The 25,355-nt window shown below is 43.0% G+C and overlaps 1 protein-coding gene across 1 annotated transcript in view; it reads left to right on the top strand.

Moving 5' to 3' along the window:
* Positions 1-25,355, top strand: part of rttn (rotatin) — a 55,230-nt gene that overhangs the window by 363 nt on the left and 29,512 nt on the right. The window contains exons 2-27 of the mRNA XM_080793667.1: positions 401-588; positions 1,129-1,318; positions 1,492-1,590; positions 1,762-1,852; positions 1,966-2,080; positions 3,891-4,041; positions 4,897-5,065; positions 5,172-5,371; positions 6,153-6,268; positions 7,413-7,583; positions 8,204-8,416; positions 10,233-10,345; positions 10,481-10,607; positions 11,067-11,192; positions 11,897-12,013; positions 12,558-12,697; positions 14,427-14,598; positions 14,741-14,840; positions 15,869-15,954; positions 17,113-17,230; positions 17,961-18,057; positions 18,181-18,246; positions 18,397-18,588; positions 19,740-19,973; positions 22,620-22,776; positions 23,907-24,076. Of these exons, the coding sequence (XP_080649793.1) occupies positions 401-588; positions 1,129-1,318; positions 1,492-1,590; positions 1,762-1,852; positions 1,966-2,080; positions 3,891-4,041; positions 4,897-5,065; positions 5,172-5,371; positions 6,153-6,268; positions 7,413-7,583; positions 8,204-8,416; positions 10,233-10,345; positions 10,481-10,607; positions 11,067-11,192; positions 11,897-12,013; positions 12,558-12,697; positions 14,427-14,598; positions 14,741-14,840; positions 15,869-15,954; positions 17,113-17,230; positions 17,961-18,057; positions 18,181-18,246; positions 18,397-18,588; positions 19,740-19,973; positions 22,620-22,776; positions 23,907-24,076 (3,718 nt within the window). The remainder of the gene's footprint in view (positions 1-400; positions 589-1,128; positions 1,319-1,491; positions 1,591-1,761; positions 1,853-1,965; positions 2,081-3,890; positions 4,042-4,896; positions 5,066-5,171; positions 5,372-6,152; positions 6,269-7,412; positions 7,584-8,203; positions 8,417-10,232; positions 10,346-10,480; positions 10,608-11,066; positions 11,193-11,896; positions 12,014-12,557; positions 12,698-14,426; positions 14,599-14,740; positions 14,841-15,868; positions 15,955-17,112; positions 17,231-17,960; positions 18,058-18,180; positions 18,247-18,396; positions 18,589-19,739; positions 19,974-22,619; positions 22,777-23,906; positions 24,077-25,355) is intronic.

The raw sequence follows: 25,355 nt of genomic DNA, 5'->3' as shown, positions 1-25,355 counted from the left end.
AAAGGGGCTACTGCGACTTGGGCTAATTATTGTTATTATACTATTGTCATAGTAACCAATGCCATATAACTATATTATAAGTTATAACCTTCAAAACTAGTTTCATTTGAAGGTTCTAGCAGAAAACGTGTATTTATTTATTATATTAACATTTACCACTTTTCCACGAGTTTCACTCTATCCATATGGGGCACACATCAATAGACAAGTCAGGTGTCATTAATTGGCAAATCTATGATATATGGCTGTGCATATGGAATTCATTACATTTATGTAATATCACAGCTATTCTTGGGATATCAGAGTGTAAACTCTCACTCACTCTCAAACTCTTCATTCAATAACGTTGAGTTGAATAACTTAAAGCGTCTGTATTGGTTGTTATTCCCTGTATGATTAGGCCATTCTTTGGTGGAGATCAGAGTTCGAGCATTGAAGAGCATCATAAGCAAACTGGACCATTCCTTAATTTCTGTATCTGATCTGGTCCAAGAAAGGAGGTTGTTTGTGGTCCTTCTGGAATGGTTCAATTTCCCCATGGTGCCAATTCAGGACGAGGTCCTTGAGTTGCTCAATACTTTATCACAGGTAGGTTGAAACAAGCTAAACTTAAACTTTGCCCTTTGAAGACTGTCTATATTAAAATACATATTCAAAGTCAAACCCAGGGCTAAGAATCCATGCATAATAATAAGAAAATGTTTTAATGAAGATGAACAGTATCATGGACTGGACCTTTGAACGACTGTCACATAGCAAGCAAGTGTAGCCCCCAGCCCTATTGGGATGGTAGGTTGCGTCTTGCGAGTGGGAGCCCTGGGTTCAATCCCAGCTTCCGTGTAATGCTACACAAGCAAAAATCATTAACCTGCTGAAAGCATGCAGATAATAATAATGGCCCGGTTTCTCAAAGGACACTTCTTACACCATGGTGTAAGAAGTGTCCTTTGAGAAATGACTATTACAGCCCAACACAGGTTTACAGGCAGTGAGTTAGTTACTCTGCTATTGTATAAACTTATTTTTATTTTTATGTATGTACTGCAATGAAATTACTATGTCATGTGCTGTAGGGTTTGGTTTCTTGACTATTTGCCATGACTGCTCTCTGCTATCGTACATCCAAAGAATCCTGGTGCAGCGCAGATGCTGAGAGATGTTGGTGCGGTGGAGTTCCTTACCCAGCTGTCTCCAAACATGGAGCCCAGACTGCGAGGTGTCATTGACGGCATCCTGGACCAGCTGTTCTTGCTACCGGAGCTAATCCCTAGACATACAACAGTCTACTCCCATGGACAGCATATCGTAGCTCCAACAGGTGTTGCAAGTTAAAGTCAAATCTTTGTATCCAGTCAAATAGTTTTAATTCCTTTTCATAATCATAAAGTGGGGTGGGGTGTCCCTGCATGCAGAAACCCATGTTGTGACTATTGTTTTAGACAGTATAAGTATGCCGATTATTTTGCCAAAAGTAAAATATCTTTGCTTTAGTTGTTGCAGTTCCTCCTCCGGAAGAGCATTCTACCAAAATGGGCTATTTCCAAAAGACTAAGCAAAGCAAGACAGATGTTCCACCTCAGAGGATAGCAGGTATGTTGGGTAGATAACTTCAGACTCAGTTGTTTGTTAATTTAACTTATGTTGCATATTATCATTTTTGCTTGATATTGTATGTACATTATGTACAGCATAAAAATGATTTAAATGCAAATGCGCCCTTTTATGTATCGATTTCCTTATGTTCATGTGTTTCACTGCCAGTTCCTGAGTCTGTCAGATGTCTGAAGTTTTCCATGTTCCCGTGGCTGGCTTTGACCACCACCGACAGACACATACTTTCATCCAATGAAAGGTGGTTGATTTTTTTTCTACTTCACTCCATGACACTGATATAGTCTATTCTGACAAGAAGCACTGTTTAATTTCTTCCTTTCCTTTCCTCCTTTCTTGCTCCTTTTTAAATAGCTCTTTGAGAAGCAATAATCCCAACTTAGTCCAGACAACGTGTGAACTTCTGCGTGATGTCATCATGCAGGACTTCCCAGCGGAGATCTTTCTGCAGAGGCCTGGTATTGTGCAGGTACTTATTGTCAGGGTTCCTGGAAAAGTATGAATTAGATTAGATTATTATTAGAAAAAAAGAAAAAAGACTATAGAAAAATAATTCATATTCACTTACAGTACACTAACTTTACTATAAATCGACACATCCACCACCAAATTAGTTTAAAGAAAATGCAGCAATATCTCTGGATTGCACATGGCATCACAAATAACATTGTGACAAATTCTTGTCTGAACATTTATTAGTTACGCAGTTACTATAGGTATTAGAAATGTTAAACTATCTTTTAAGGAAACCATAGGAAGACTAGCTGGCCAGGGCACAGCTAATGGGGATCCTAACAAATAAACAATGAATTGTATGGCTGCATTTATCGTCATGTCCATGGTAGTGAATTAAATAAGGCTTCAGGCGGTTTGAACATTAATGATTTGATTTATATTGAATCATTTTCTTCTCGATCTCGCACACGCACTGGTTGCTTTTTTAAAGACGTTTTAAATGCTTTAAAAATTAAAACCTTGTAGTTTGGCAATTTTCGCTACTGTTGAGTGACATTAAGACAAAGAATAATGTAGGCCCATTCATTTATGAAAATATATGAAAACAAACTACAAGGTCACAACGTGTCGCGTAGTACGGAGCCCCTGAATGGCCATTGCATGCGTGCAAGATATTATCTTGTATGTACAAGATAATTATTATCTTGTACGGACAAGATAATATCTTGTACGGACGAGATAAAATATATTTTGAATGCATGGCCATTCAGGTGCTCCGTAAGATGCAAGGTTTGTACAGTCCTTGCCTATGGCTTCTTATAAAGCTCCAGTAGCATCATGGCCTTATATCAAGGTTATCAGAATAGTAACGGTGTCTTTCACAATCACTAGAGGTTTCATTTTCTCCTTTTCCAAAGTGTTGTGCAGTGCTCTCTGTAATCATTTGAATTTGAATTATTCAACAGGATTATATTGGGTTTGGGGAGGTGTGTGTTCCTCCTGTGGCTTCATAAGTAGCCTCCTTTACACCCCTTATCCTTAGTCAATACGTATTTAGAAAAACCAAAGGCTTGGATTTAGAGGCATGGCATCATTAGTGACAGAGGGCAGGGAGTTTGAACTTGGAACAAATTGCTGCACCAATAATTAAATTCCAGGTGCCCTTTTATTTAGTGAACCTAATTACGACTGTTCCATCACTGTCTGCGTCTCGGGTCCTCTGTTCAACAAAATCACATTGGCTTTTTCTTTCAGCTTGCCTTGGACACTCCTTTGTTCTATTGCCTGACAGTCAGGCAATAGAACAAAGGAGTGTCCAAGGCAAGCTGAAAGAAAAAGCCAATGTGATTGTGTGATTGTGATCTGGCATCAGTCAGGCCCTGACTGATGCCAGATCCTACCTAGACTGAGCACCAAGCGAAAATCAGACCGGTCTGAACTGTGTGTGTGTGTGTGTGTGTGTGTGTGTGTGTGTGTGTGTGTGTGTGTGCAACAGTGACATTTGGTGGTGAAAAAATCGCTATTTCCGTGCTTGGACACATATACACATTGCTGCGTATAGGAGTGGCTAGCACCACTCAAAATAATTATAAGCTGGGCTTGTTGATGTGCTTTTTTAAAACCATTTTGAAAGATGGGCACGGCAGGTTAACAGTGGTTAAAATGGAACATATCAGTATACCATACTGTAAATGCATGATTTGTTATTTTGATTATTGATATGTGATATGTCTCCTATGTCATCTCTAGAAACCCATTGCAGCAACAATTGATTATATTTTACTGATAATATCCATTCCTCTCATTTCATCCACTGTGTCCAGAACCTCCTGTCCCTCCTGAGGCTGAGTTCAGGTGAAGGTGAGAAGGGCTGCCTCCGGCTGCAGGCCCTGGCCTGCCTGCGGCAGCTGTGTGTGTGTCTACGGAGCAGACTACGCTTCCATCAGGACCCCAGCTTCCGCTCTGCAAAGCAAGGTGGCTCTACCCCAAGTCTGGCTACCCGAACAAACAAAAACAAAAATATCATATTTTCAAATGAAAAGTGGTATAGATACTAGACACATCAACACTTTTCTGTATGCGTAGTTTGTTTTTCTTTAGTCGGGCAACAGAATTGAATTAATTATTTTGTTGAATGTGCTTTTCCTGTCCTATATTAGGTGGATATGATGCCCTAGCATGCCTTATCCTATTGGCATTTATATTGCATTGTATATTGATTTTATATTTTATATGATTTGAGCACTAATTTGTTCCATAACATTGTCATTGTCAACTTCCCACTCAATCTTCAGAACCGAAGTCCAATTGAAGGATTATCTTTGAGCAGCTAAATGGAGTATTTCTGAATGTGTTTAACCCAAAATAATAATTCTATGTCCCGTGCATTAAACGCATTCTCCTTTGTTAAACTCATCACATCATTATAGATTGGAATTTTTACCATCTGCATACTGCATAACACATAATCAATTATCAGGCATATTGTGATATGCTCTCTCTACCGATTAATTTGTGATATGCTCTCTCTACAATTATTCATTCCTCATAATGAGTGAAAGTTTTAATTCACTGCCATATTTTAACTACTTAAACTCTCTAGTGTTATTGAAACGGACCTGAGTTGCAACTGCACTTCTACACCAAATATCTTATCCAAAAATTGTCAATCTACAAGCTTGGCTCTTTTTGGCTAACCCCCCAGGTTATGGATACTGGGTGTTTCAATTGGTTAATCTGGGTTCGGATTCATTCTCCCGGTTCTCCTATTTCAAATGATATGCAACGTCTGTATATTTGTCTCTTTTTAAAAATGTGGTTCTTGTGTAGACCCGGTGTCTCAGAACTCGTCCCTGTCGTACTCCCAGGAGGGCCAGGGAGCCCAGCGCTCCCTGGCCTCCTCCCCCGGGGCAGAGTGCTCTCCGAGGCCCTCTGTGGTGGGACGCACCGGACAAAGAGCCAGCGGTGACGGCCAAGATGGAGATGCACCCTCCAACAGGTGTGTGTGTGCGCATGGCTTATTGTCCGAGCTGTTTTCTTCCACGTTTGGTCTTCACCACTTTAAAGTTTGTGCCCCTCAACTCTGGTCTGTGTGATCTCTTCAGTGGCAGCTCTAACAGAGGCAGCGGGGCGGCAGCAGCCCAGGCCGCCAGGCGGCCCCTCCAGTCGCCCGCAGGCGGAGGAGCCCACCTGGAGCTGCCTGACCTGGGTGCGGAGGATGTCCTGGAGCTGCAGCTCCGGCAGCTTAGTCTGGCCCAGTTCACGCTGGCCGCCATGGAGCACGCCATACCTCTGCTCAAGACCGGTAGGAAGTCTATAGCCCCTTTTCTAAGAAGCATGGGGCGCGGGCGCGGGGGGTGGGGGTGGGGGGGAGGCAATTAGCGCCATCAATCTCGCTCGCTCCTTTTCATCTCACCCCCTTGCTCCTATAGAACGTGTTAATATTAGGTGAGATAATGCAACAATTAAACCCCCTTCCAACCAAGGTTATTATAGACCTTTCATTATCTCCGCCAGGGGATAATGGGGGGGGGGGGGCAGAGATTGTTTATTTTTTATTTTTGTAAAGTGCTTTTTTAAGGCTTAGTTTAATTTTAGTTTTTATTAGTTTTAGTGTTAGTTTTAGTAATTCTGAAATACTGGGTATTTGTCAGGGATGAGATTCAAAAAGGTCAGGAAAACTATTGGTGAGTGCTGGCTGGGTGATGGATATTGGACAAAATCTAATCTAATATCTAAATATGTCTGACGATATTGTGACGATAATATCATACAGTATATTGTGACAATAATATATTTGTTTCTCTAAGAATTTTCACACAATGTGAGCTTGTAGATGGTTGAACATTTATGGATGTATAAATTAGGGCATGAGTGATTCAATCCAGGAAAAGCCAACGGTTATGTTATATCACGATACACAAAATGTAGGATATACAAAATCCCAGACGATTATCTGGTCTCATGTCACGAATCAAAATTTCTTTGGTCTTGACACGAAGTTGATCTCATTCTCCCTCGCCCTCACTCACTAACACACACTCATGCACGTACGCATGCACTCTCTCTCTGTCTTGTCCTCTCAGAGGGTACTCGTGTGGTCCACCGCGTCTTAGATCTGCTGAGCAAAGCCGCCGTCCTGCTCGGGGACAGCGTGAATGAGCTGGTGTGGGACGACCAGAGCCTGGTGGGGAAAGAACTGGCAAGTAAAAAGAAAAAAATATGACAGACTTTTATGTAGATAAATGGATACACTTCACTGAAGAGCGTTGTTGTGGCCACCAGACAATGCACTGCAGATGCACGCAGCCAGGCACACGGCTGTCAAGGAGAACCGTGGGCACATGATTGAAGTGAATGAATTATATGACACCTTTTTTTACACAGGCCTTCACTCTGCTACAAAGATTATTTCACGTGTATAGGCATGCATGCATGCATGCATGACATTGCATGTACTGTATGTTTGTATGCATGCATGCGTACACATACCCCTTCTTTTTGCACCCCATGGGTTTAGGCCGCCGATATACAACGAGTTAAAGTAAATAAGTGCATATTTTATGTGTATAAAGCACAACACTACACTCGGGATTGCTTGTTTTTTTGTTTTCAACCGTGCAGAATAATTTGTTATCCTCTTTGACTGTTTAACTTTAACCCATTAAAACCGGGAAAGCATCTGTCATTTTAGATTATTATTTTTTGTGTTGGCTATTCAAAAAGTATCAGATATACAAGCTCACACGGCGTGTCACTTCGTGCTGTGCTATGAACGTCGGACATTTTGAAAAATCTTGAAAGTGTTACTACTGATTTAGAAAGGCATTTGTAGAATCGGCCTCGGGTCTTAATGGGTTAAAGACTATGTTCCTGTGTGCAGGGAGTTATACACTTGTCAAGCCCCGGCCCCTCTGGCCCTCTGCTGTTTAATACATGCCCAGTGTCTCGCAGGCTGAGAACTGTTTTGTCATCTTTATGTGGAGAGCAGCTTTTGTGTGCCAGACCTCTAGGTTTCCCCTATGGGACCATGACCAATTCTTACCAGTCAAGCAATGCACAGGACATTTACTGCCCCCTGCTGGTGACAACAGCCTATTGTTACTTTCTTGTTTTCTTTTTTCCATTGGAAGTTTTTTTCCTAGCTGCAAGTGGTTGAGAATAGATTGTTCCAATTTATTTTCTACTGCAATGGGGTGGGTCTGTATCCTGTCCCAAAATAACACTTAAATTTGATTACTTTTAATCTCCTGTTCCCCTGGGAACTACATTTGTTTTCTTCGAGACAGCTTGTTATTGTGTGTGTGTGTGTGTGTGTGTGTGTGTGTGTGTGTGTGGTTATGTAGAAGGAGAAGCTGCAGGTGTGTCTGGAGTTACTGGGGGACATCCTGAGCTACCATCAGAGGGCTTCGGCAGACTGCCCCCCCCAAAGCGCCGTGGTCCACCACAGACTGGCCTACACAGGCAGTGCCGTATTCGCCATCCGGCTGCTCCAAACCGTCGTCCCTCCTGAGAAGGTGTGCACGACTTTCATAATGTGAATATTTATGGGCTTGCGCATCTGTATGCCGGTGTTATCCGAGTCCAACTCACTCGACTCTGCTGTGTACTGTATGGCAGGCTTGGCAGCCCATTTCCACAACTGAATTGAAACTGTTATGATGTTGCAGTTGTGAGCAAAGTGCTGAGATAAATGGTGAGAATTATGGCACAACTACTCTCAATTCATGCCTTCTTTATATTATTCACTGCAGAAAATGGGCTTCCATGGCTATGTGATTTTGGATTTACGATTGTGATTTTACAATTTACTTATAACCTGCGTTGCTCTGGGTTTGATTCTAGGAGTAGCACAGCTTGGAAGATCTGCATGAAATACTTCTACTGATGTTACTTAGGTGCTCCACCTCAGCAATGGTCTATTGTGCCTCATAAGAGGTATAGATGCTCTTGTTGCTCAGCTATTATGCGACAAAAAGCCACTTGTACCTACTTACGTATGTCAATTCCCTGTTTTTTCATAGATTATATTTACTATGCAGATTGGTTTGTTACTTTTCACGTTTACGCTGATTTCATACTTGTTAGTTGTTCTGGATAGGAGTGGCTGTTAAAAGCCTATAACTTGTAATTGTAGGCCAGTGACAACGTCCCAGACGGCATGGCAAAGGCCATATTCTACCTGTCCCTGGACTCAGCGTTGGGAATGGCCTATCCCAGCATGCAGGAATCAGTGGTGGCCTACTTGGAGCAGGTGAACCCAGATGGCCATGACCTCTACAGGAGGGTGACCCGCGCCTCACTCTGGATGGAATCCACATGCAGCTTCCTCAAGGAGACACAGGCACAGGTACAAGTTCACATCTCAAACCCATTTAGACCTGACATTGACATTTTTGAAATGACTTCTAAATCCTCCAGTTTTCTGAAATACCTATGTTATTTTTGCAATTTTGGAAACATTTTAATAGCGAAAGTGGTTAATTGTATCTGTTGGTTTTATGAATATAAGTAAAAAATAATTAACAATAACTACATTGGATCAATTGGAACCCTGGATCTTGGGTATGGTTTTATTTGGTCAGGTTTCCATGAAATGCTGGTAATTAGTTTTCCCGGTGGTTGTTATCCAGCCACTTTGGCCGTTAAACAGTGATGATTCAGATGTCCTGTTGTGTTGTGGAAATCCTTCTTTGGCTTGTGGAATATTGCAAGCAGCTGGTAATTTTTGGATTTCATCATCAACCACAGTGGCTGTTGTTGGAACAGATTTCCTGCTCTGGCCTGAAATGCTTTGGTCTTGTTGAACATAATATTCTCACACAGTGTCCATTTTGCCCGTACACCGTATTCATCGCCACCTCCCATCGAGCATGATGTATTACTGCCATGTGAATATGGTCAATGCAGAGATGTACCTGGTGTAGGTAAGTGATTGTGATCCCTCTTGGGGTCGCGACCCCCCAGGTTGAGATTACCACTGGTGGTGTAGGTATAGGCCTAATCAATATGTAAATTTGTGATTGATTGGACTATGCATATTTTTGGCGTTTATTTTTACAACTATGTGAAAGCCAATAATAATCAGTCGGTATCAAAACTTGTTGGTCACATGACTCCAGAGATGCTGTGTAGCGATAGTTTTGGACACAATATGTTGGTAAGTAAGTAGTGATGTCGCTACAGTTTAACCCATTCAGGACGGGAAACCCTTTTGGGGTTCTTCTTGCCATCTACAGCAGGGGTTCTCAACCTGGGGGTCGTGACCCTTTTGGGGGTATTTTGGGGGGTCCCCAGATTATATTAATAATTATATCTGGTTTTAGTATGTATTTATGATGTATAAAGTATAATGTATTAGTATGGTTATTGTAGCAGTAAATCTTCCATTGGGGCTGGGGGAGGGGGGCGGGCAGGGGTCGCGAGCCAAAGCATTTCCGTGGGTCCCCACCCAAAGACGTTGAGAACTCCTGATCTACAGTATATAACATTCAGCCTCAGTCCTAAAATGATTAAATCTGTAGTAGCAGCAAAAAGTGTGTTTTGGCGAAAATGCTAAATGGGTGGAAATGGTCATGGCCTATATGGGGAGTTGCATCATGTTCCAAGACGAAGGATTGAACGTCCTTTGGTTCAAGACTTACAGGCCAAAATGTAAAGTGGGCTGGTGGTGTAGTGGGGCTACCATGAGGCAGATTTGGCGGAGGGGGGAAAAATGTGTGGTAGCGTTTCCTTGGCCTACTACTGGCACAAATCACAAATCTTACAGCTGATTAGTCCAGCGTTTTGAGAGTTAGACACAGACAGACAGATGGAGGCAAAACATAGTCATTGCTCCTGGCCTTTGGCTTTGGGAATTAATTTTAAGTACATATTCTTTTTCTATTTAGTCTATTTTTTTTATACTGTATAAGGATTTGGAAGCTCCCTACCATTATCTATGTCACACACTTTGCATATCCCCCAAGACTCTCACAGATGTAGCTGTCAGCAGAGAGGTCAGAGATTAGGGTCGGCCATTAGCAGCGACCCAGAAGTAAGCAGGGGTCTGATGTCTGGCTCACGGCCAGTATGGTAGAAGTGAACCAGTGACCTGTGTGTTAGAGACAGCCTGTCTATCCTCCACACCACCTTGGCGTCTTACATTTATGCTGTTTATTTTCCAGGGGGAAAAGAACTGGCTGGAGTTACTGGAGCTGGCCGACCAAGCCATCGATGGACTTCCATATCACCAGCACTTACCCATCGTCAAGGAATGCGTCCACCTCTGCTCTTACCTGTAAGAGACATTGTATGCCTTGCAAAATGCAAATGCAGTGCTTTGAGGTCTTTTTTTAAATGCTCTCTTGCGAGCTGACATTCAGCATAATTGCAGGTATTTATTTGTGACTAAACGGAATGTTTATATGATTAGGTGGAAGGTGGATCAGCCCAGTCCGCTGCTCCAGACGGAGAGCCAAATAGTTTTCCTCAAGCTGCTGTCCCATCCTTTACTGCCTGTCAAGACGGAGACCTACACCTGCACTCTGAACCTGGTCAAGGTCAGAGCTATATCCCTCTTACGCCTGATTTATAATTAGTTGTGTGCCGGTGTTGAGCACCTAAAATAGCTGATCTATATCTGTACTTGTACAGTACATCGCCTTTTTTGGTGCACAACACCAAGTATGAATCAGGCATTATACTGTGAGGCACTAGTCATCTAAAACATCACAGCCATGTGTGGATCCCCAGAGGATCTAATGGAACCATTATGTCGGTGTGTTTGGTAGTGCATTGATTTGTCATTTGTGAATAGGTCAGCAATACATGAATGATTGAATGAATGAAAAGGTAAATGACGAATCATATGTGGGACATTTGATCTCCGTGGATAATCTGACCACCTATATTCTAATAGGTAGTTTTCAGTGCTTTGAAATCTTACAAAAAGTTTGAGGTTCATATATGCTGATATGGTGTTAATTTAGTCTTTGGTAATGACGACTTTTTACCTCCAGGAGTGCCTCGGCATCCAAAATGCGAGTCGCCCGGCATCGTCGGTTTGCTGTGGAGTCCACTTTCTTCTTCATCACAGGGTGTTGTATGAGATCAGTGCATTTGGACTCCAGGACTCGACAGACAAGGTGGGCTCCTGACTTGCACTTTATTCCCACAGGGACAGTGTTTCATGACAACAATTATCATAGTTTGTACCTGATTAAATTGCCCAATAAATAAATGAACAATATTTATTGCGATAATCAAAAGACCACTACAATCCTACTAGTTAGTAACTAACTAACTAACTAACTAACTAACTAGTAGGAATCTGTGTGCAAAATTGAATGGAAAAAAAACGGGACAATCCTTCAAACTTTGAAAGCCAATCGAATCTTAGCGAAGTGTCTGCTCACTAAAGTGACAATTCTCACCTTTTTAATACCTCTAAAATCCAAATGATTAAACATTTGCCAAATTGTCAAATATTAGAAGGAGAAATTGTGAAAATAGCAGATCAGCTATTTACACAATGGAACCGAGTTAAACAAAATGTAATGTCTCAACTACTACAGTTCCAAGTGCTTGTCAGGGTGATGGTAGTGGTGGTGGTGGTGGGGGGTTCAAATATGGTTCTTTTTGGGGTCGTGGCCTGACAAGGTTGAGAAGCACTGGCCTAGACACACAGCCTCTTTGTCACGATAAGGCCACAGGCTTCATGTTGTCATGTCAGAGAAGAGGTGATGCGATCTGACTTATTGCTTACAACGGCTGCTGCTAAGAGCTATTATAAGTTGTACTTCATCTGCCCCAGTGGGTTCAATAGTTTACCTGACTGTGTGATCCATAGGTGAACGCTGCTGCCAAGGATATTCTGCTGTTCCTGATCAAGGGGCGGTTAATGATGACAGCATCCACCTGGGACAGATTCAACGAGGCAGTTTACCCAGTCATCCCCGTTCTACAGGTACTGACTGAGCTGTCGCTGCAAAGCTCATGAAGCAGGATCACATTTGCATGTTGCATTGCACCGCTTTTGTGGTGGTTGTAAAGTAAAAGAAAAAAACAAATAAATGACAACAGTGATATGTTTTCTACACAATCCAACTAAATATGATCACAAAACCAATTTTAGCACTCATAGACCAGTATATTGAGCTGCCAGACAGCAGTCTTCAGTTTATTGTTTCCTGTATTTATTTATTTATTTCAGTGGAAAACCCAGCTTTTATTAATTGTTCGGTTTGAGGCGGCAGAAAGCCAGGATTGTTTTTCCATGAATATGCATGTGAGTTTGTCAAGTGTGATTAAATTCAAGGAGGGCATTAGGAGATGGCCCGCTATGGCAACTAGAGACAAAATGATACCGGCCCTAATCACAACCTGCCTATTTATTACTGGTATCTATTACACTGAGAGCAGACTGTCTAAAACGTGTTTGTGTGTGTTTGTGTGTGTGTGTGTGTGTGTGTGTGTGTGTGTGTGTGTGTGTGTGTGTCTCTCTCTCTCAGGGTTATGCAGGTACCGAAGACTCACTTGGAAACTGTGTCCTGCTGCTGAGTGAAGTGTCCGATGTGAGAGGAGATGACGTGTTTCATATCACAGGCAAAATGAGGGCGGCACTGCGACTCCTGTTCACTAAAAAGCCAACGTGAGTGAGAGGAACATACTTTTGTTACAGTACAGTGTGTGTGTGTGCGCGCGTGCCTGCCTGTATGTGTGTGTGCACAAGCATGCATCTTGCCTTTACTGTGTGTGTGTTTAGCTGTTTGATGAATGTGACATTCAGTCTCAGGGGCTTTGTGTGAGACAACATATTCTGCTCTGCAACACTTGTGATGGACGTATTACCTCTGTCTGACTCTGTTGTCATCAGGTGATGTGCTCATCAGCTCATCAGGGCTCTCTGTGTTATGTAAAACAACCATCCAGTCCCACTCTATGAATATTGATAAAGGATGGAAGGAAATGGATGCTAGTCACTAGCCAACAACCAAACGCTGGTCAGTCATGACGATAACGTAAATGACCACGTCAACAGCCCTTTTTTGAGGACTAATACCTGACGTTGACGAACTAAACCAAAAAAATCAGGACAAGACGTGACGTTGACAAGCTCAAACAGTTCTCTTTGATGACTAAAATCTGACGAGACGTGTGTGTTTTCGTTGACGAGACTAGACGAAAATGTTAGTGGGTTGAAATGTTAATGCATGATGCTACTGCTGCTGCATCATGTCCTTGTTGGTCACGCCCATCACCTTGCACGCACGCACGCACGCGCATACACACACACACACACACACACAGTCATACACACACACACACAGTCATACACACAGTCATACACACACACACACACACACACACACACACAGTCCCACACACTGTTGACCATGATGGCGGCGCCCCGCAGCGACAACGGGGCTTGGTTCGTCGGAGAAAAAGGATTTGTGGGCATATTTTAAATATAATGCAAAACGGAGTGCCTGGTACCTGGTGCATGGGCAGCAAGTGAAATCCTTTGACCATGTTAGAGTGACTGGGAAACATGGAGGGAGGGATTGATTGGATTTCTTTTTCACAGTATGCAGAATGGGTACATTACAAAACTGTTACTGTGTATATTATGAATAGGTTGTATATATAGTTGTATTGTTATCTATATATCTATAAATGCACGACCTCTGCGAGATTGTGTCAGTGAGGTCACGCTTAGCAGAAATGGATATTAAGTTAAATGTAAATATATATTTAGATTATTTTCGTGAAATAACCAGCTTGAATTTTGGGAGGTGTAGATTCTATATTACATTGGGAGATTGTGGTATAGTTGTCTGGCTACGCAAGACTAATGAATACCAAACGGAGTCCTCGAAATACAAAGTGTTTGTCAAGGTTGCGTGTTGAAGTCCGACTCCAAGGAGGAGAGTTGCTGAGTTACCCCGAGGAGACCTCCCACTTCAACGTTCAGGACACCCAGATCATATCTCCGAAAAGCAAGCCGGAAGGCGTACACATTCTCCAGCGGCCCTGGTAAGTATCTGGAGCTGCGGGGCTACGCATCAGCTCGCTCATGTCACTGATTTCGTTCGGCTCCAGAGATTTCGCCGCCACCTCGTCGACGTGGCCGAACCGATCACCGCCGATATACTTCAGAAATGCACCGGGAGCATACCAAGCATGTTTAACAATGGAGCATACCAAGCATGTTTAACAATGGCCATTTGCACAGGCAATTCTCAATTCTCACACCTGTGACGACGACTGGGGAGACGGATTTGACCATATTGCCTCTGCTGGTCTGCCACATGTGATCTTGATCTATAAAATATTGGGATACATGATAACAAATCCCATCTCCCCTTCATTACTAACAGGGTGAGAATAGCAGCACTACAAGACATCCTGCCCCACCTAACGGGTGGTGAGCGGGCCAACATGGCCAGACCAGTCCTAAGTCAAGCAGTCCTCGATTCCCTCCCATCGCTGTACTGCCTCAAACAAACCTTGGACATCACACTGGACACCATCAAGAACTCATTCCTTAAGGTATCGATCCATTTCATACAAACGCACTTGAAGTTGGCGTTTGAAGCGTGCGTGCATGCGTGCGTGAGTGCGTGCGTGCGTGCACATCTGTCTGTACACCCACATGGAATCCACATGTGACTGTGTGTTATGTGGGGCACAGGTGGAGTCTGTGGAAAAGCTATTTGGCATCTTGACGTCTGACACGGTCGACGTTTCCCTCAGAAGGTCATCTGCTGAACAGCTGGCTGTCGTGCTACAAGGTCAAGTATCAATAGAGCGGCTAACCATGATGCATTCCTTGTCTACTAAACTACCACAATGTCCTCATGTTTTGTTCCTCATTGTTTGGTGTCCCATCTCAATCCCACATCTCTGTGTTTTCCTCTACAAAGGTTTGCTACCCTCTGTACGATCACTGACCATTATTTGTTTGTTGTATCCTATTTTAATTTGTTTATTTTATGTATTTGAACCGACTACATATTGCAATAAACTGTTGCCACTGTGACAGAGGCTCTGTAGATAAGACACAGAGGTGGAGTTTTAGCAGCATGAAAATAACGCTTGCATATATTAGTATGCACTCTTTTCTTACCTAGGCAGCAACACATGGCAACTAGTCAGTCCTGTGTTGCTGCTTTAGATTATATTTGGGAGTGAATGCAAAAATTTATTATATGAATAAATATTATTTTTGAGGGGCGCTAAGCCCTCCTATGTCCAGCTATTGGTGTTTGTGCACAAACTCTGGCCTACACAAACATAAAAAATCCCATTGACAATGAACGGACAATTTTACGTCAGAGTGTCTATTTTACGTCATGATGTGATGTACGATGATAAGAGCGCCCCTCACACACAGATTTTTTTATATACCGTATATATATTAAGTTTCCCTGCACGTACCTAATGGGCCATATCTATCTTTATACTCTGTTCTTATCCCTTGCTGGGTGGGAGTGAAGATAAGTGGAGCAGTGTCGATATCGCTATCCATTGTTCACATAATTAATTCAAACGATGATAATGAACTTACTAGATGGTCCAGGTGGGATTGTAGAAGCGATGTTCACTCGATGAAAGCACCAACAATCTGAGCACTCCTTTTTTGATTGGAAGGGGGGGGAGGGGGCACCCCCTCCTCTGAGCCTCAATTTGCTGCTAATGCAGCAGTGTTTTTGTCTTCCCACCGTAGCCATATGTTACAGGCAAACAGGAAAAGTAAATATTCAAGAAGTTATGCAAATGTTGATTGTCAGCATATTGAATGCTTCTCATTTCCCCACAGACACGGCGATGCACCCTGTGCTGAAGAGTCTTGGCATAACAGACAAAGTCATCTTTTTAATTCTGGCAAGCATAAATGGCAGTGAGGTAAAAAAATAAATAAAACAAAAACAACACTGGCAGAGAGATAAATCAATGTATACCGAGTCGATGGCTATTGAGACCAAACAAAATAAACAAAATAAAATATATCTCTTGTCTTGAGGCGAACATAAAGAAGACAAACAGAATAATATCGGCAGATGTGTGTATAATTATGCAAAGCACGTTGTGTGCGCTCATGTTGTAATTGCATATTGCCGGCGGATGTGTGCAAGGCTCAGACAGTGAAACGTGCGTGAATGAAGGATGAAATAGCCTGAGCTAATGGTGCCAGACTGACCCTGGACAGCAGTCCTCCAGGTTCTGTTCAGTTCTGCTCATCATTCACCAGGGCCTGCTAATGGGGGGCAATGGTGTAGCAGGTCTGCCCTTGTTAACTGCTTTAACCCTGGCATCCACTATTTGGGGCATGTCATCGTATTATTATTTTTTCTGACCCTAGCAGATCTACAAGCTCATGCCTCGCGATGTGAGCTTGTACATTGTTTGTACTTCTGAAAAATTTTGATTATTTTTTATTAGATGGGCTAATGTAAATGTGGCTTAAAGGACCACTTCACTCATTGTTTTTGTACCTAGATTCATATAATTGGTTCTCACTCAAACTTATTGTACTATGGTACATTTTTTGTCTATTCAGTGTTTGTCTCAGAGGAGGGCTGTGGACATTGGACAGTTCAGAAACCCGCCTACCAGTGACATCATCGATGGGGAATCGAAGCTTATAGAAACTACAGGCTCTCTTAGCATGATACAATAGAAGCTATTCTTGAAGTGACCGATGATGTCACTGGTAGACTGGTCCACAGCGCGCCAATGAGATAGAGTGAGTAGACAGAAATGGTGCCATATTATAATGGACAAATTATATGAAGATTGGTTGAAAATGGGTGAAGTTCTCCTTTAGGTAGTTTGCGACCCATGGAGCATTACTTGTATCAACCAATTTGCATAATTGGAGGAGACATGGCAGCAGACTCTTATCTATCTCAACCCTCTGTTTTCTGGAACTTGCATAACCGTGGCATGTAGCCCTTGTTTGTGTGGTGACAGAATGTAGGTGTGCGTGTGAGCGTGTGCATGTGCGTGCGCGCACAGACGGAGAGCAAATACAAAGCGTGTGTGTGCTTGTGTTCTCCCTAGAGTTTGGACTGCCTGTTGGAGCCGTGCTTGTGCATCCTCAGAAAGCTGGTGTATGCTGATCCCTCTTTGAGGCACAGCCTGGCGCAGAACACCCCACTGCTCCTCATGTTGCTCAGGGGTACGTTGACAAGACAACTCATTAACCCATTCTGACCTGAGATCAGATTCATACGAGGTTTCCACTGGACACACACTGGTCTGATGAACCCATTCTGAACCGAGATCAGATTCTAAAAATGTCAGTCTTTCTTCGATTTTTCAAAAAATAGCAGACCTACAAGCTCGTAGCGCGCCACTCGGTGGCGCGCTATGAGCTTGTAGATCTGCTGTTTTTCAATAGCTAAAGCATGACATGATGCCGACACCAAAAGGGGTTCCCGTTCAGAATGGGTTAAGTAAAGTTCAACCACTACACACATTATCATTGCCTTAGCTCCAGGGCACAGACACGCATCAAGACAACACATCAACTCATCTGCTGTATACGCATAGCCCGCTATCATCAGCGTCATCATCACGTTCCAAAGCTGTTAGCAAGATGCATCTCGTCTCTAATGATCTGTGCTCGGCAACAAGTCGAAGCTGTTTCTGCCACTTGTGTCTGTGTCTGTGACGCTGCATTCTGTTCACTGCAACGCCCGTCTATTATTGGCATGGCTCCATTTGCAACGCTGACAAATGGGCTTTGTGTTTGTTTGTGAAAAATACCGTCGGGAATTTATTCGATCATTCACATTGCGGTTGTGGAGGTCACACGACTTTGTTGAGGAGTTTTGACTTTGAAGCGATGAAAGCCAAAGGCACTCCCAGAGGCACATGAAAACTTCTGTGCTGTGTCTTCGTTTCAGCATCCTTGTTGTTAAAGGAAAACAAAGTGAACGTGGCTGAGGCAGCAGCGCTCATGTGTTTCCTACTCTTTGATGAGATGGCCACAGTTGATGTATGGTAAGTTATTATTAATTCATTTATTTTACCTGCAATGTTTCTACAACCTAAATCCAGTGCAGTCACATTTGCAGTCACTGTTAAGCCCTTGTGTTTTCGATACCTCCTTTCCAATTATATCAGGACGGACAAATCCTGCTCCGATGTGGCTATCGCACCGTTCTCCCTGCCGCTATCGATAGTACGAAGGTAATTCGCTCTAGACTGACTTTGGTAATAACCTTGTGGATTCGTGTGGAGCTGTAGTGTAAATACATGTGCATGACTACTTCACCACCTTCAGCTTCACCACTCCTATTTCGAACACACTCCCAACTCACGTCCACCCCTTCCTCGCAGGTACAACTTTCCATTCCAGGCGGCGGCCCATCACGCCGTCAGCCCCTATTGCTGTGTCCTGCCGCCCTCCTCGGACCTCCTGAGCCTGCCCCCCGCTCGCCATGCGCTGCAGGTCGCCTGGAACACTGCATGGCACTCTGGGATAGACAGTCTGCTGGAGGAACGCCGAGGCATCCACGACGACATCACAGAGTAAGGACCTCACCATTTATTTTTACTTAGACCTGGCTCAAGGGTGTTGAGCGAATGTTTATTTATTGGAGTAATGCCTGTTCATTAGTTTCGGGATAGGATATATTATGATGGGTGGGGATTGGAGACCACAATATACGAATGCGAAGCGACAGGAAGAGTAAATTATTCCTGACTGCCACTGGGAGAATGGAACGGACTAGTTTGGTAAATGGACTGCATTTACAGTATATAACGCTTTTCTCGAAAGCACTTTACATTATCAATGCACTTCACATTTACCCATTCACACACCGATGATGGAGGAAAGTGGAAACCATGCAAGCTATCCACCTGCTCATTAGGGATTCAGTGTCTTGCTCAAGAGCACTTCAACACTTTTGCCAGAAGGATCAATCAAACCTGGATCCTTCGCATTCCAAGACGGCCGCTCTACCTCCTTATCCACTGCGGTATTCATTGTGTTGGTTTGTTTACAGAATTTTTTATTTAACAAGTATGATTGTTTTATCGAGGGGAGAGCGCAAAGTGTCTTGCTCTTGCAAAGACAATATTTATTTCCAGCTGGAAAAGAAAGAAGTGTGTCAGCCCACCTTCTACACCTCTTCCTTGAGTATCACTATCTGTTTTCTTCCAGTAAACGAGGGATGTAGCAAAGGTTTGGCTTTACCGGCTGGGGGATTGCATTTTAATCCGTCTTCATTTATGTCTAATGTGACTTAATGCAAACAAATGAGAATGCCTCACATTGCAGTTTAAACTGGCTTAATTACAGCAAAAGAGTTTTTAAGAACATACTGTAATTGATGCATCTATCTCCATGTTTGACAAGATTTGTTACACCGTGTCTACCATCATTGTGAGAGGAGCTTTCACTTAGCAGAGACTGACATCAAGATAGATTGGCATACAGGGAAACGTGCGTTCACAGAGATCTCATTTTGAAGTCACGTTTTACTGGCAAGCAAACTAGCCTGTATATCCACTATCCTCTGTTGACTGTCTGTAGCACTGCTGCTGCAGCAAGTCACAGCCTAGGACATCTTAAACCATGAGCAACAGGGAACTGTCTTGCTGTTTGCTATATACAGTATGTGTACTGGATGATATTTTTTTCATCATCTCTTCTTATTGACCCACTCCCGCCCCAGATTCCATGACGACCTGACACTGTCAGAGACGCAGCTCCTGTCCCTGCGGGCCTCTCACCGCCACACTGGGCTGCGGGACTGCGTCCAGGCCGTCGCCACGGCAGCGGGACACTGTTCGGTGACCACTGCCCTCTCCAGGATCCGCCTCTACCTCCTGACAGACCGAGCGGCCCTTCTTCCCCACAGCGTCAGGAGCGTCCTCCGCTCTCTCACCTGGCAGCAAGCTTTCACCAGGTATACCACAACAGTCCAAATCCATTATTCATTTTAATTCCCATTAAGACTCCTAACCAAAATCCTTTTTTGCAAACGCGTATGTTGCTATATCAATGGTGCTCAAACGTTTTCATGTCAAGGACCCTCAACATGTCATGTTGGCACGGACCCCATCTCAAAGTATTTTTTTCCAGGGACCCCCAGAAGCAAATATTTGAGATACAAATGTTTGCTGTATACTGTATATTTAAATATGCTATTTTTAAATAGCCACAGAATGAAAGTATGGCTAAAATCTAACATTACACAGATGCTTTTCTTAATGGGTTAAATAAATACGATGGGGTTATAATAACCTACTACCTAATATCGCTGCCATCATTTATAGGCATTGTTTTAGAGTGTGTACTGTATCTACAGACCACTACAGTGTGAAGTGACGTCTAGCTCTAGGAGGCATTATTGTGACAGCCAGTGTGAGTACAGCGGCATCTCTGTAGCACTTGTTGGACTTTCCTAGAGTCTGTTGCCCTTTCAGAGAAATATCTATTCTGTTATGTGGCTCAGTGAGGACACTGTGGCTTTCATAACAGAAGTGCAGAAAATGGAAGTACAATAAAAGGCCATTCATTCCCAAGTCTTATGGCATTCTGAAAGGCTTAATATTGAACATAATTGGTACCCTATATGTAATGTCTACCTGATAGGAGCAGTTCACGTTCTGAATACAGGCAGGGTCAGCGATAATTTCCCAAGCCTGTCTTCTGAAAGAGCAGAAGTTAATATTCCGTAACATAACGGTTATATAACAGCTACCTCAGGTCTCGCAGGGGAGCGTCCTTGGCCCTTTACTCTTTCTTTATATAAACTATTTTAGAGCGGCTATTTCACCTGCCTGTAACTTGTTTTTATATGCTGCTGCCTCTGTATTAACCGTGTCGCATCAAGATAAATCAGTGGTAGAGAAGGCATTAACCCATTTTGGGTGGGAACCCCTTTTGGTGTTAGCATTATGTTATGCTTTAGCTATTGAAAAAAAACAGATCTACAAGCTCATAGCGCGCCACCGAGTGCGCCACCGAGCTTGTAGGTCTGCTGTTTTTGAAAAATCGAATATGTAGAAGATGTAGAAGACATTTTTAGAATGTGATCTCAGGTCAAGGTCTCAGGTTAAGTGGTGAGGACAAACGTGATTATCAGATTATCTCTTCATGCTGGCAAGACCAGAAGCCATACTTTTGGGCTCCAAAATTAAATTAGCTAGATGTTTTGGTCATCAAAATTGACGATGTCCTAATTTCGGTTCAGAACAAGGTAACCTACCTGGGATGTATTTTTGACAGTGGGCTATGTAAATCAGCATATTAAAGTTCTTAGCCAGAAAAGCTGCTTTTCTTGACGGTCCCTTCCTACGCACATTAGGGTCATTTGCAAGGTCCACCCACGTACTAATTGGAGGGTGCTAGAGTCGAAAAGCACACTTTACACATCAAGCAGCTGCTTCTCACTTTCAAAATGGTCAAAAATACAGTGCCAAAGTAATTGAAAAAATATTTTAAACTTGTGAGAGAGATTTTCCATCAGAGGTAGCGAAACCGACTTCATCCCTCCTTAGTACATTCCATTTTTATTTTTTATATAGTGCAGCAATTGGAATACGTTGCCCACGGAGTGCTTTTCAAACCATCCTCCCATATTTAGTTAAAGGGGCTTTTAAAAAAGGTCCTAGTGGCTATGTATAGTCTCTCTCATGCAGACGGAGTTGTGTGGGCGTGAATCTACGTATGTATGAGCATATACAGTACATGTATAGACTACATGTAGGAGTTTTTTTGTTATGCCTACCTTTCATTCCTGGTTGTAGTTAGTACATTCATTAGTCATTTAAAATGTGTATAGGTACGTACACTGTTTGCCAGTGAACTGTAATACTGCTGGTTCTGCCATATGCTGCTACCCGTGTCATAGTTTGTGATGTGTACTTGTCTCTGTTAGTGTTATGTTGACTTGTTAGAGGACCACAACGGTAATAAGCCTCAGGGCTTTGTCGTGTTTTTATCCTCAGTGATATTTTGTCTGATGTGCTCGTTCCTTTTATCACCAAATAAATTCATTCATTCACGTACAGTACACCTTCTGTACAACCCCGAACCCTCAAGAGTCCTCCTAAGAACTAGTCTCCATGTTGGATAGTGCATACAGAGTTCACATGGACATTCCAAAATAGATTACAGTCAATATAAAACATAATGTATTCTGTTTTCATAGTGTTTACAATGAGGTTGATTTACCACACACAATATCAAGCTTTGGACCTCCCCTGCTGGAAGAAAGCTGCCATTTCTTTAAGCCATTCTACTGAGGGTGCTAAAGGAGACTGTATCTTATGTCTTAAGTAATTGTTTTTTTAATAATCACAATATGCCCTGTCTAAATAGTAAGAAACTTAATTTTCAAACAGTTATTATATGAGGTGATCTAAAATCCGCCTATGGGGATTTCAATGCAAATAAAAAAGTACATGAACCTGTGGATTTGCGCCCTCTATCGATATTGACGTCAGACATCGGTGTTCTATAGTATCAGCTTTCACTACCGGTATTATTCCTTTTTCTCCCTCACATATGGCCCTTAGACTCATTACAATCTCCATCCACTCTGCAGGTTTCTCCAGGTGCGTCCGGCATGCTTGGAAGACGAGAGGCTGCTGGCAGACATTGTTGCGTTCCTGAACGACTACTTCCAGCAGGGCTGCACTGATCCCTCGTCTGACCAGGCGACGGACGACCTGCGCTGGATACAGGAGCTGATCCTTAACCATGTACAGTACCAAAACACGGTTCTTTATTACTGTCCCGTCAAAGTTTCACAGCCACACATTACTCTTGGTCTCATTATGATAAAAATGTGTGTACAGAGCCATGGCAAGTGATGATTTCATGGGCACCTTTTTTTTTCTTTTTTAGATGGCAGCCAAACTGCATCTTGAGTAAAATGCTTGGCAGGTGGGCATTCTGTCACTTTTGGACCTCACCCTTTTTAGATTTGAATAATTATTTTCATAAATGAGTGAGAAATATGAGTGTCATTGTGAATTTTAAATAAAATAAAATAAGGAAGCCCTGGTCCACAAAGTAAAGATTAATTTTGAAGCCACCGGTCAAGGGCTGATGGACATAGACAGTATGTTCTGCCTGTTGCTGAACATACAGTACCCTCCGGGGGGAGCAGCTTTCAGCTCTCATCTCTTGTGATGTGTCTGTGTGTAATTACTGAGCTGTTTCAGGAACAGCTGTGTCTCTGCGCTTGCAGTAACTAACTGTATCATGCACGACACGTTGTGCAATGAGGCGCGCATGTTCTTTTTTTTTTGCTCGGTATGGGGAGGGGGTGTCGAGTTGATGCTTCTGCAGGGTGACATGGGGGGCGGTGTGGGGGAATTGGACTTTGTGCGTATGCATGCGATATCCATTCATTCATTTACACTTCCCACATACTCGCCACTTTCATCCTTCATTCCTCCACCACCTCCACCTCCTATCAGTCGTTATAGTGGTATTCCCCACGGGGTGAACATTTTCACTTTCTTGCAGGGTTTACGTCTGCTAAACATTTAACATGCTGTACCACCCGAATCGAAAACTAACTCATTTAGGCCTGACGTCGGAAAAAATAAAAAATCCTATAAAATCCTATATCCATCCTATAAAATAAATATTTTCACGATTTTTCGAAAATAGCAGACCTACAAGCTCATAGCGCGCCACTCGGTGGCGCGCTATGAGCTTGTAGATCTAATATTTTTCTATAGCTAAATTACAACATAATGTTTAAAACACCAAAAGGCGTTCCCGCCCAAAATGGGCTAAGAAATGGATGAAGTAAATCACTCGTATTAGTCCCATCACCTATTCGTCTCATACGATCCCACACATCTGTTCATTCCACCAGGAGACGGCGTCCCTCCTGGACTTACTGCTGGGTGTGGAGAGCCAGGCGGGACCCGGCCAGAGTCCCATGGAACCAGAGGAGCTGAGGAGCCAGGTCGGCCAGAGGCTGCAGAGGGAACTCACCGGCTTCTTCAACACTTTACTCCGCTGCCTAGAACAAACCACTGACAGGTAGAATCTCACAGAAACACGCACGCACGCAAGCACGCACAGTCGCACACTTCACTAATTCACACTTGAATTAGTAAAGCACCAGTCTGGAGCGACCTGCCACTTGGCATTCATTGTTTTGCCTTTCCTTTTTCCACGTCTGCTCACAGAGCCTTGGAGGCTGAATGATGGACGTGAAATTCAAATAATTAAAGCCTTTAAGGCCATTAAGTCTTGAGATGGCTCATTAGAATTTGATTGAAATGTGTATGTTTATCATTCCTGTTCTAATGAGACAAGTGGGACTTTATGTGGGATTTGTTGGTAATATACACAGCGATGATCTGCTCGCCGAACACCTTGGGGTCATGGAAGCTCTATTGATTTTGGGTTATTTTTCTCTCCATCTGTAATGAATTGATTTTTCATCATGAAAATTGAATAAAAGAGTCAGGATTTTTACGCTTTGTGTGTAAGTGGAGATTGGCCTCATGCTCATGTAAAGTTATTCAGGTCGCCTGCGGGGGTTGGATAAAAGTTTCATAATGATCAGAACCCTTCATTGAAGAGAGGTGTTTGTTCAACTGCAAGTTGAAGTGTTGCGTTCAGCATGGTTGGAGGTGTTGAGGACATGGTGCAAACAGAGTCGCATTTCTGTTTTTTTGTAATTAAAACGTTTATTACGCGATCTCACTGGAGAAAAGCATTAAAAACACACAGGTCGGTGCCAGTCAAGTAGTTCTCTGGATGAATCAGGGATCAGAACAAAACAAAGATAATGAATAGGGGAGCTTGTATCATAGGAACCAAGCTGTACTCAAAAACTAATCACAGAATCTTAACACAGAAGAAGAGACCACTTCCGCCCGGAAGTGATAGCCCTCCATATTTGAGTTCTCATTCTAGGCTGTGTGTCGATGTGGGAAGGATTAACTATTTTAGCGCGATTAAAGTTTTTGAGTTTTATAAGGTCCCAAAGATCGTAGTTTGTCTCATTTTGAGGAGAAAAAGGACTATTAACTCCCCTCCGCGTGCGTCATCATTGCCCATACTCAAGGCGGGGTTGGCGAAAGGGCCTTTCTGTGGAGTTTGCATGTTCCCTAGGGTAGATACTAGATACCCTCACAAAAAAACCCTGGTCTCTAAACTACCTCCCCCTGGCCAGCCGGTGCGCCTGATGGAGGGGAATGGAACTGGTCGGAATAACGTGTTCCCCCCCCCCCAGGTTGGCAGAGGAAGTGTAGCACCCAGGATTACATTAGATAATTGACACTGGGTGAAAAAATGGGTTGCAAAATCG

Source organism: Protomyctophum bolini, assembly GCF_963924005.1.
Source record: "Protomyctophum bolini genome assembly, chromosome: 21".
Classification (NCBI taxonomy): Eukaryota; Metazoa; Chordata; class Actinopteri; order Myctophiformes; family Myctophidae; genus Protomyctophum; species Protomyctophum bolini.
The sequence above is the reverse complement of the archived record's forward strand: the minus strand, read 5'-3'. Positions and strand labels throughout refer to the sequence as shown.